Genomic DNA, 12233 nt, shown 5'->3' with positions numbered 1-12233 from the left:
TATTTCTGTGATTCACGCATGTGTCAGGGCTCCTGTCCTCCTACCCAGCACCGGCTAGTGCAGGGTGACCACTGTGTTCCAAACTGGGCCTCTTCTAGGGAGAACAGGAACAAAGGGCAAACTGTATAACAGGCTGTGGGCCAGGGTCTCCCAGAAGGCCCAGGCCAGGCAGCGGGGGGCCGAAGGGGACACCTGGGCGCCACCCAGATTCTGAGCAGTTCCTGGAGCTGACGCAGACCCTAGAGTCTGCTCTAACGCTCAGCTATCCACAGGCTCCCCTGCAACCCCAAATAGCCAGAGCACACAGCACTCCAGCCGCTCCCATCCTCGCCATGGCCCTGGGGAGATGGGGGTGGAGTGGCAGGGAGGGGCCAGAATCTGGTCCTATAGCCCCTTTCAACCCTCATGAAAACAATCACAGGTTTTTGTGCCTCAAGGCCCCAATCCTCTCACCAGCACCCGGCCTGAGTAACTCAGCTGGCTATTAGGGGCCAGTCCGCCCCAGCCCGGGCCACAGGGTGGGAGTGGAGTTGCTCCCCAGGCCTTACCCCTGTGTAATTGCTTAGTAGCTGCTGCAGCCCTAGTGACTGGCTCCTCCTCAGCGTGGGTGGGTGGGAGGATTGGGGGAGTGGCTGGCCCTCCCTTGGCCAGGGCTCCTGATGGTGTAAACACATTAATCCCTTGGCGCCAGAGGGGGCATCGGCTCCTGCGTCAGTTTCTCTCAGGAAGCCCCCAAGCTCCAGCATCCGGGGACCAGCGCTGCAAGCGGGCCCAGGGCAGCTGGGGGGAGGCTACCTCACTCGGGAATGACTCCCCAAGCCATGGGCCCTGATGACTCTAGCAGGGGCTCTGCCGCGTGGGAATCACTCCGTGCATGGGAACCCAGCCCTCACGCTGAGCATAGCCAGCTGGCTGCTGTGTGCAGCAATGTTCTGCAGACAATGAGCGTGGGAGAAAGTGGGGGAGGAGTCGAGCTGCCTGATGCCCATCACAGCAGCCCTCCCGGGGGGCTTCACAACCCTGAAGTGCCCTGGCAGAAGGGATCCGTGAGCAGTAATGGCCTAGCCTCTCTGGGTTAAATTCACCCACGTGCAGGCCAGCACAGGGTTTGTGCACCATCAGCTGACAGGCTGAACAAGCCCTGGGGCCTGCATTTCCAGCTGACATTCATGATGCAGGCGTGCTCTCCCCCAGCTCCTGGATAATCCAATGGTCTCAGTGCAGACCTAAGTGGGCCTTTGCACTGGGGTGAATTTCACCCGCTTAGCACAGCAGGCACCTCCAAGGGGCTGGAAGAGTATGTCCCAGTCCCAGCCCTGCAGAGCAGGGCAGCCCCAGAAGATCCCTAGCGTGGGGTCGGGGTCAGCTGGCCCATTTGATTTATGTTGGTGGCCGGCAGAGATGCAGCAGGGGGACAGGGGAGCCAGAGAAAGGGGGTTGCACCCTGAGGCCAGACAAGGCTGGGTCCGAGATCAGGTGCACAGAAGTTCTTGGTAGCCTAGCAATCAGTGGGGGATGGGGTCTTGTGTGACCCTAACAATATCAGCAGCTGGAGAACAGGAGGGGAGCTGGAGTGAGACCCAGGTGAGGCTCGGTTTGTACGTGGCAGTAGAGAATCCAGGGGGAGAAGGAATTAAATGAAACGTTGAGCGGGGGAAGTATTGGGATCCATCCTCCCCCACCCACCGTCTCAGCCCAGCTGCTGCTTGATGTGCCCTGTCGCTCTGTTTGACACACAGGGGCCTCCCAGTCCACCAACCGCGAGAGCATCCAGAAAACGATCTGCCGCCTGGACGAGGACCTGAGCACACTGGGCCAAGTCAGCAAGCTCTCCGAGACCCTCAGCTTCCCCCACCAGGTGAGGGCAGGCTCCTCGTGGGGACAGCCAGGGGCTGGGGCTCCGGTTTAAACCATCTCCCAGGCTCATGGAATCAGCCCTGTTCGGCCACTGCAGGGCCAGCTGGGCCCGAGATGACCCATCCTTGGGCACCCTAGAAATACTGTTCCTTGGGCCAGATCGCACCCAGAGTTTTTCAGAGAGGTCCTCAGCGGAGGCCCCGACCTGATCCCCCTACAAGGGCTCTCTCCATCTCCCCCAGCTTCAAGCCATGCAGTGCTGAGCTCCCAGCCCGCTGTATGTTTGCATAAATCTTCCCAGCAGCTGCTTTTCCAAGCGCTGCAGCCTCCTTCCTCGGCTGCGCTCGGCAGGCAGCGCTTGTGGTTAAAGGGGATCTAAGCAGAGTCCCTCACCCCCTCTACCCTGCCAGCACCTGCAGCCCAGGGGCTATCCCAGGCCAAGGAGGGGCAGGGTTAATGGGCTATGCAGGAAAGGGGCCAGATAGAATTCTGATATGCCAGGGGGATGGGGGAGTGCTGCGGAATAGATTTAAAAGCCAGCAGGGACCATTGTGATCATCCAGTCTGATCTCTGTCTGAGTGTGCCCAGTGACTGTATTGGGAATACTCATAGAGCATGGTAAGTCAATATAAGCGAGGGTAAAAGGCTGTAGCCCATAGTGCCTGGGCACATACACAGCTCACAAGCAAGTCATTGAGCAGTGTTAACAGACTGACCCTCCCATGAAAGAAACCAGACTCCAGCCTGTACAGAGCTGCCTAGATGGCTTTAATCGTGAGGCTCTGATTAACACAATCCAGTGGCCCGCGGGGGACTGGGGTTTGTAACCTCTCTGATAGATATTTTTCCCTTGTTTGGTTTATGAAATTAGTAACTAAGGTCTTGTCTATTCTATTCTCCCTTTGTCTGACTGGAGAATGAGCAGGGTCTGATGTGAGACCTCAGCAGCTCAGGCAGGGAAGAAATCGGCACAGTTCCATTGATTTTGATGGAGCAACGCTGATTTACACCAGCGAGGGATCTGGCCCTCTTTGTGGCTTGTTTGTTTTTTACCCTCTGTCTAACCTGAACACCTGACAAACAGTGGGGAGAAAAGCCCTCATTATTAAAGATCCAACAACGCACCCCCTGCCCCATCCCTCTGCTAGTGGTTTAGAAAATTCCTGCTCCCGTTCTCTTGGTTCTCCAAGGAGACTTGCAGCAAAAACGGGAAAGACAAGACTTGAAGTGTGTGCTGTCTCCAATGTAAGAAACAAGCAAAAATCTTTTGAGCCTCTTTCTTTGTCCATCATAGAGAAGCAAAAAAAAAAAAAAGGCCACAAGCCCCGTTTGTTGTTCCTAGATCAGCGTTAAGGATGAGTATGATGATCAGAATTACGATGGGAGTTGTCTGCCATAACAGGGGACTCAATTCAAGATCCCTTCCGGTCCTATGTCTCATCACAGTAGCGGTGTATAGAGACCCCCGTCCAGATCAGGGCTGTATTATCTCTACCGCTGGCAACTGCGCCTATCCCACAAGAACAAGCCGGGGGGGGGGGGGGCGAGATTTCTGCCATTTGGGGCCACAGTCTGGTGAGACAAACTCATGAGATTGTGGCCCCATCAGATCAGAGCCTGCTCCGGGCACTGGGTGAGACCCTGGAACCTGAACTCCGGCTCCCCCCCAGCCAAATCACACTCAAATCTGCCATCCTCTGCCCATTTAGAGCTGCTTATTTTTCTAGACTTTGCTCCACGCTCCAGCTGTTAAGAGGCAGCTTCTTCGTCCCCACTCTGATGACAAGTGACTGCTCCTTGAACGCCAGCCACTGCGGCACATTAGCCCCCACTTATATTCACCCTCATTAGACCCAATCAGACCCTGATCCCCAGGGGTGGCTGGTGTTGCTAGGGGCAGCATAGAAGTCCCCAGGTTCTGATGCTGAATTTGGCATCATCATCTGGCGCCTCGATTACCGCAGCATCCTTCTCTCTGGCCTGGAGGAATGTGATCCTGTCCCCTCATGGCTGCTGCTGCATTTCCTTCACCCATCGCTTTGCCCCCTCTTTGAGCCCCTCTGCGGGCTCCCCTTTCTCTGTCACATCGAACGTAAGCACCTTGTCTTCACTTCCAAGGCCCTTCACAGTCGGTCCCCAACCTCCCCATCAGCTGTGGATGAGCAGTGAGAGGCAGTCCCTGCCCAAAACAGCGACACCCTATAGGGACAGGAAAGGAGCACTGTCACCTTCTTTTACACATGGGGACTTGAGGCACAGAAAGGCTAAGTGACGCGCTCAAGATCCCTCAGGGAATATGTGGCAGAGCTGGGAGTTAAACCATCATCTTCTAGGTCCCCATCCACCACCTTAACCACAAAACCATCCTTCCTCCTCGAAGCCCGCTTCCCCTCCAGATTAAAAATGCTCTTCCCGTTCCTGTGTGCGTCCCCAGAGCCTGGATGACGTCATCAAAGACCTGATGGCCGCCATACACCGGGAGCTGGCAGAGAAGCAGTCCCTCTCCTTCACCATGTCCTTCCCGCCCAACAAAGTGGAGCTCACCACCACCAAAGCCGACGGCACCGAGTCCTTCATCTTCGAGTTCCCCAACCCCGACGCACGGCACAGCTTTGAGCAGGCCTTCGAGGACACCAAGAAGAAACTGGGTAACTAGCTCCGCAAATGGGGTCCTGATGTGATCCCCACTAAATGCCGTAGGAAGATTCCCATTGATACCAGTGGGAGTTGTTCTCAGGACTCCAGTTAGGGGATTATCCCTGAGAATCAGTCCTTCCTTGGCTAGGGAGCTAGTCGTTCTCAAACTTTTGTTCTGGTGACCCCTTTCACATAGCAAGCCTCTGAGTGCGACCCCCTAAATAAATTAAAAACACTTTTTTATATATCTAACACCATTATAAATGCTGGAGGCAAAGTGGGGTTTGAGACGGAGGCTGACAGCTTGCGACCCACCATGTAATAACCTTGCGACCCCTTGAGGGGTCCCGACCTCCAGTTTGAGAACCCCTGTGCTAAATGAAATTGACTGCTCATTGAAAGATCCCAAGACATGTTTTGCCCAGAGAGGGGGTGTTATCCTTTGTGCCTTAGAATCATAAACCCATGGAGTTAGACAAGATCACAAGGGTCATCTAGTCTAACCCCCTGCCAAGATGCAGGATTTAGCCAAATTCCAGTTTGGTAAAGGACATGCTGCCCAGCTCATCTGCCATTTCAGCTGAACACGGTATTTTCCACTTCCTGCACTAACCCATTGCCCGGTGGTGTTGTGCGCTGTTAAGCAACTGCGGCGTTCCACCCCAGAGGTGGCTGCATTTCAGCGGTGGGTGTTGTGGTCCCTGTCTCTATGCTGTGCAAAGCCTTCTGGCCTGGGGCATTTGCTGCGGTCTGAAATTAATGCTATTGACTGCTATAGCCACAGGCTCGCTGACCTAGCTTTTCTTGTCTTTCTTTTCCTGTGTCCAGCTTCTCACAAAAATTGCCTGGACCCGGAATTCCTGAAGGCGATCCCGATTATGAAGACACGCAGTGGGATGCAAGTACGTTGGCGTTTGATAACGAGACCTACAGAGTTTGCTCAGTTCCCTTCCCCTTGTCCCCGAGCTCCCTCCCACACCTCTGGTGTAGCATTAACCCACTGCGTTGTAGAGAAGAGCCTGAACCACACCCCACATATGAATTTTGGGGTGTCCGGGATCTGAATCCAGATTGGGATTTCAAACCCCAGAGTTTGAGACTCTTTAGAGCGGTGGGATTGGTGTGGCCCATTATGGGCATAGGCCCTTGGAGTGAATGGAAAGACTCCAACTGACTTCAGTGAGCTTTAGGTTGGGCCCATAAGGGCTACCTGTAAAATTGGATTCAGATCCCAAACCTCTCTGTGTCCTGGTCTGGGTTTGGCTGTTAGTCTCTACTATACCTGATCCCTATTTCCGCTTCCCCCCCACCACCACCACCAACACCTGGTGCCCGAGAGCAAGATGCTGCTTGTTGTGGGGACCAGTGCAACCCCGAGCGCTCTGTGTTGTTTCCAGAGACAAAAGCTGCCGCCCACTGGCCTTGGTCTGCAGAGGCGTGTTCCTATGGGAACCCAAAGGTCACATCAAGCCCCAGTTTCATGCAGTTCCTGCAGGCTGACGAGAACAGGCCCTTAAGTCTCTTACCCAGCCAGAAACCCACGCCCCTTCCTTAACACAGGTCACCCCTGGCCTGGTGGATGGGGTGCGTCACTGGCTGCAGGTGCACAGAAGCGGGGGCTGTTCTTTCTTCATGGGATCCTCGTGCTGATCTGACAGCCGTCTGTCTGCACAGGGCAGATGCAGGACAGCCGAGGGCAAGCCACGCATGCCCTCGCCACCCTGCCAGCTGTTTTAAAGTCCCTGGCCCTGCTCTGCAGAGCAGCCAGGTGGTGCCAGCTGTGACTGCGTTTGCTTTGTGCTGTGGATACCTGTCTGCAGAGCTTGGGACTGTTGTATGCTCAGGTTACTGGGTTCTCCACGAAATCAGTGCAGTGAGGTGTGTCACGGGATCGCAGCTGCACGGCAGGAGCTCTCCCGCAGGGCTGAGGAAGCTCCCCGCCAAACACATGCAGGGCTCAGCCTCAGACGTGCGAGGGAGGCTTTGGGGCTGTCTTCTCTTTGGTTGTGACGAAGTTCAAGCCAGGGATCCGGAGACATCACTGCACATCACTGGAACAATACTAACGCCCCCGTTCTGTGGGACGGAGAGTGGCTCCTGGGGTGGCAAAACAGGCTAGTGCCCTCACAGTGGAAATATTGGGGGGCAGATATATGTTTCTGCCCCCCCAATATCACACGGAGGTGAGAGCAGGACCCGACTACATTCCCCCCTGCATGCATGCGCCAGGGAAGTGGGGTCTTCTCCTCGTTAGAGGTCCTGGGACATTTTTCCAAAGGCGTGGGGGTATTAGCCCTGGTGTCCTGGCCAAATTCCATTGCATTGTACATCTCTAATTTCCCCTGCGGTTTGGATTGGCAACGGCATTTTTCTTCACCTCCTGTCCTAAACCATAGGGTGGTGTTTTAGTGAGGTGTTAAGCAGCTGCTATGTTCCACCCCACAGGTGGCTGCATGCCAGCGGAGACACATGTGTATCATTTGGGATGAACCGTACTATTGAAAAGGAAACTGGTTTTATTCAAACCAAGAGAGAGAGCGCCTCCTCTGTCCTGTGCCCTCCTTCCCTCCTTTCCCCCCGGCCCGGCTGCTTTGAGACGTTCATCATGAAGGCCTTTCAGTACAATTTAAAAATGACCTGAAACTTCCTTGTCTTTTGCCCCCTTCCAGTTCTCTTGTGCTTCTCCCAGTCACAGCAGCCCCGAGAACGCCTACGAGGTGTGGGTGTGTAACAGCGACGGCTACGTGGGGCAGGTTTGCCTTCTCAGCATCAAGAAGGAGCCCACAGTGGAGGCCTGCATAGCGGTGTGCTCGGCCAGGATCCTCTGCATCGCTGCTGTGCCGGGCCTCAAGAGAAGCTTCAGGTACAAGATGCCAGCGCATCCGAGGCTGGAAGGAAACAGGGACTGACGCGGGGATGGACTCGGCCTCGGCACCGCAGGAGCAGGCTGAGTGCTGGGTATCTGCCCGGGAGGGGAAGAGGTCCAGGCCAGGCAATGGTCAGGGACACCATTGAGGCCTGTTAGTGCATGAGGCATCAGAAACAAAGAGGAGGTTCCTAGGATAGCTGTGAGGAGAGGCAGGCTGGCCCAGTGGTCAGGTGCTAGCCTGGGACTCAGGAGAGCAGCATTCCAGTCTCATCTCTGCCCCAGACTTCTTGTTTTAATAGGAGTTGGATGCCTGTTAAAACCCAGGCCTTAGTCTCTACACACCCTGGTTCCCCAGCTGTCCAATGGGGATACTCACACTGCTCTACCTCACAAGATAAACACATCAGAGACGGGGAGGCATTCAGATAGTTCAGGGGTCCCAGAGCCTGGGCTCCGGGCAAAGCCCGGACATCTCCACTGCAACTTTACGGCCCTGCAGCCCTGCGAGCCCAAGTCAGCCAGCCTGGGTCGGCCGCTGGTGTAGAGGTACATAAGATCGGTTCCACGTGCTGGAAGTACTTGCCCTTCAACCTACAGCACCATGCTTTACGGACATGCCACTTCTGATCTTTTGTGATGATCTGAAACATTTTGTGAGTCCTGGCTGTCTCTGGCCCAAGGCTTCTGGCTTTCTAGGCAGAGGGGAAGAGGGAGATAGCAGACATCAGTTGTTAGTAAAGCTCCAGTGTAGATTTTCTGCAATATGCGGCATATAATAGAAGTGTTTGGGATTTAATCCTTACAGCAACCCCTCTTAGGCAGGTGAGCCTTCTTATCCCCATTTTAAAGATGGGCAAACTGAGGCACGGTGGCTTTCCCAATGCACAGGACAAGTCAATAGCAGAGCTAGGATTAGGCCTATAGTCCTGCAGGGTCTGATCCACTAGCCCTTCACTTACATATCTTATCGGTGGCTTAGCCACATGCGAGCAATGTAGTCAACCCAAGCTTGGTCCTTTCCTGTAGCCATGCCCCATCATGTCTGGGTTTGCCCACGTGAATGTGCTCCTGGTTTTACATCAGCTTGTCACTCTAATAACAGGGAGCATCCCGAGTCCCTGGTGAGTCCAACCTCCGAGCCGGCTCCTTCGGCGCTGGATGACTCCGGGCCCCAGCAGTGCCTACACATCTCCATCTCCGGCTCCTCGATAGAGCTCTCTGAGCCCATGGACAGCGCCAACAGGGAGCTGATGCCTTTTGACAGCGATGATACAGACGATGAGTCCTCTCCAAGCCCATCAGGCACACTCCAGAGCCAGGCCAGCCACTCCACCATCTCCTCTAGCTTTGGAAGTGAGTCATCAATTCTTAGGCCACTAAATGACTGAGCCCTGCTATTATGGGGGAGCTGGTAGTGACCCTAACACTTTCCATTATAAAGGATTCTTGTGACCTTTTCTTAGAGAAGCTCTCACACCATCATTAAGTGCATCAGGCCTTTGATATTCGGCAAGAGAAAGGCCTCAGACTAGAGGGGTGCCTTTTCTTTGTCCCACGAAAATCCATTCAACTTTGGCTGAGCTATAAACCATCAAATCGCCATTCCCTTTGCTGGCTTGCGTTTCTCAGAGAAATCTTGTTGCAGTCACAAATAATAGAATTTGTTTTCACTTTTTTTCTTTTAAAAACAAACTCTAGGAAATGACATACAAGAAAATGACGTTAAGAGGTCGTTATTAAGGTTGCAAAATCAAGCACTCGCTAGTTTAGAGATGCTAGAATTGTTCAGCCACTTTGTGTGTATGCATTATGATACAGTCTTTAATTAGGTAATCAAGTACTACTTTTTCCCATAGGATCCCTGCCTCATTCAGTGCACAGGATGGATGCACAGGGGGCAGAATGAGGCTGCACTGGAAACTGTGTATATGGCATTTTCCTAACTTCTAAGTGCTTGATTTTGCAACCTGAACAATGTTCTTTGTATGTTGTTTTTTAATATGTAATAAATGTCCATGTCTGCAGTGCTTTTGTAGCCATGTTGGTCCCGGAATATGAGAGAGACAAGGTAGGTGAGGTCATGTATTTGATTGAACCAGCTTCTGATGCTGGAAGGGGCTTTCGAGCTATACAGAACCAGAGTGTCTTCTCCAGTCCTGAGGAAGAGCTCTCTGGAGCTCGAAAGCTTGTCCCTCCCACCCACATAATTTGGTCCAATAACAGGTATTAACCTCACCCACCTTGTCTCTCATCCAGATATTGGAAATATTTTACATGTATATTTAATATATCACTAATCTTGGTGTCCTGACTGCAGTAGGACCAGGATTTGGATTCTGATTTCCAGTATAAATCCAGTGTAACTCCACTAAGTAAATGGATTTACTCTGAATTTGGGTCGGTGCCTCTGAGAACAGAATCTGTCACCCTCTGCAGAAGGTTTGGGGATTGCTCCTACAGGATCAAAAGTGCCATGGAAATGTGAGATACTAGAAAATGCTGTAAGTCCCAGTGTCTTTTGGTGTGTAACTTGTCCTGGGCTCCCATCAGAGGGCACCTAACCACTGTGCTATTCAGCTACAGTATGAAACATCCCAGGTCAAACTCTGCCCTCAGCTGCACTAGTGTATGTCCATAGTACCTCCGTCTGGTGCCTAGACACCATGGTGATGGGTGCAAGAGAAATTCTTTGAAATAGATTAGGTTAAACCAGAGTCGACTAGATTGGGTTCAGTGGGAATGAGCGAGTTAATCCAGAGTCACACTGATCAGAATCTAATCCTAAAACCTCCTGGTTTGTGTGTTCCTGTCACCTCTCCTTGTCCAGATGAAGAGATCCCCAGCTCCAAAGATGTGGCAGCTGAAACCACCAGCTCAGAGGAGGAGCAGGACCCAGGCTTCCTTCCCATCTCCAGCACCTTCAGCCAGAACAGGAATAGTGAGAGCCCCATGGATGGGCGGGCAATGAGGAGGTCAAGCCGAGGGTCCTTCACGAGGGGCAGCTTGGAGGACCTGCTGAGCATAGATCCTGAGGCGTATCAGAGCTCAATGTGGCTGGGCACAGAGGATGGCTGGTGGGTCAGCTAGGAGCAGGCAGAGTGTTGGAAAAGGGGTGGGTGGTGGCTTGGCAGATGTCACCTGATCCTGCCGGCCTGCATGCAAACATTGCTGAGCCAACTTCCTTTGGTAGCCTCTGTAATGGATGGCTGTGCTGGAGTGAAGCTGCCGATACGGGCGTTATTGGCAGGGGGACGCTTAGCACGCTGGGAACAGGGGGGAAGCCGTGACAAAGGAGGGGGTTCAGGTACTCTCTGGGGTAAACCCTGAGAAAAGAGGGAGGTGGAGAAAAGAATGTCCACTCAGTGCTTATGGAGACACCAAGCCAAACACTGGCCTGGTGTCAGCAGGTGCAGCTGCATTGGTTTATTTGGCATTGTACCCGTTGGCACCGGGAGGATCTCATCAAATTCTGGTGAGCCATATTCTGCACTGAACAGGTGGGCCAGGCCTCTTAAATCCACCTGGTTAAATGTCCACCTACCACCACATACGGCACACATGGGCATGCACATGTAAGTGCCCCCACACACAAACACAGACACGGCATCATGCCCACATGCCCACCATACCCACACACAAAGGCACACAGGATCTGGTAGGGTGGCTCCTTCTGGCCTTAAACTCTGTGACTGTGTGTCCATCCCTCCATGCACAGCCTCCTCCCCTCCCCTCCCCTCCCCTCACCTCCCCTCCCCTCCCAACACACACACACACATTTTGTGCACACAATCCAGGCCCACACAAGCCTGAAGAAGAGAATGGAAATGTCTGAAAACCCTCTCACTGAGGCACGGCCCTGCACCCCAGGGCTGGGAGGCGGCTCACACTTTTGTGTTGGTGTCAGTGGCCCAAGCGTTTGAGCTGGCACTTTTCCTGGGCCATTTGCAGGCCCTGAGGCGCTGAGATCACACAAGAGCTGGTTTTCTGAAGGTCTTCCCCAGCCAGCTCGAGGCTGCTTTGCTCATTGTCCTGGCCCATAAACACAAACACTTCGGCCTGCACACGCCCCTCGTGCGTACATAGACACTGCACTGCCCACTCACACCAGGTGAATGGGAGCTCAGCCCCCTTAGCACCAAAAGCTCCAGCCCCTGCCATGTGAATGAAGAGAAATGCTGTGTGGGTCCTTGATGTGGAGGCCACTCGAGGGCGACCTAAGTACAACGCACGCGCACCACACAGTCAACCTGTGGAACTCATTGCAAGGGGATGTTATGAAGGCCAAAACTATAACTGGATTCAAAAAAGAAATAGATAAGTTCATGGAGGATCGGTCCATCAATGGCTATTAGCCAAGATGGTCAGGGGCGGAACCCCATGCTCTGGGTGTCCGTAGCCTTTGGCTGTGTGATGGTGGGACTGGACAACAGGGGATGGATCACTCGATAATTGCCCTGTTCTGTTCATTCCCTCTCTAGCACCTGGCATTGGCCACTGTCGGAAGACAGGATACTGGGCTAGATGGGCCATTGGTCCGACCCAGTGTGGCCGTTCTTATGTTCTAACCCCTTAAGCAAGCCTTATAAAGGGTGGAACTCACACACACACCAGCCAGGGCGTTCCAGTGTCAGCCAGTGCTGCGTGCTCCAGAGAGCTGGGAGCCAGTGCTAGGGAGGCTTGTGAATGAGGCCTTTCCCAGCTGCCCCGCGGGTGAGCTTTGCTACCCTGGCGCTGGTGCCAGTGGAGAAGGAAGGGGAAACTGAGGCTGAGCAGACCTACAGAGTGCGTTTCCAACAAAGCGTTGGGATTTGATGTGACCAGAGCTGCCTCCCGTTTCCCTTTGCCGGGTCAGGGAGCCAGTTCCATCAG

The 12233-nt window shown here is 53.6% G+C and overlaps 1 protein-coding gene across 1 annotated transcript in view; it reads left to right on the top strand.

Annotated features, from left to right (window-relative positions):
* ARHGEF17 (Rho guanine nucleotide exchange factor 17) overlaps positions 1-12233 on the top strand; it is a 244111-nt gene that overhangs the window by 214508 nt on the left and 17370 nt on the right. The window contains exons 10-15 of the mRNA XM_074954998.1: positions 1740-1858; positions 4293-4506; positions 5324-5397; positions 7165-7358; positions 8467-8717; positions 10192-10438. Of these exons, the coding sequence (XP_074811099.1) occupies positions 1740-1858; positions 4293-4506; positions 5324-5397; positions 7165-7358; positions 8467-8717; positions 10192-10438 (1099 nt within the window). The remainder of the gene's footprint in view (positions 1-1739; positions 1859-4292; positions 4507-5323; positions 5398-7164; positions 7359-8466; positions 8718-10191; positions 10439-12233) is intronic.

The sequence above is a fragment of the Natator depressus genome, chromosome 1, assembly GCF_965152275.1.
Source record: "Natator depressus isolate rNatDep1 chromosome 1, rNatDep2.hap1, whole genome shotgun sequence".
Classification (NCBI taxonomy): Eukaryota; Metazoa; Chordata; order Testudines; family Cheloniidae; genus Natator; species Natator depressus.
The sequence above is the reverse complement of the archived record's forward strand: the minus strand, read 5'-3'. Positions and strand labels throughout refer to the sequence as shown.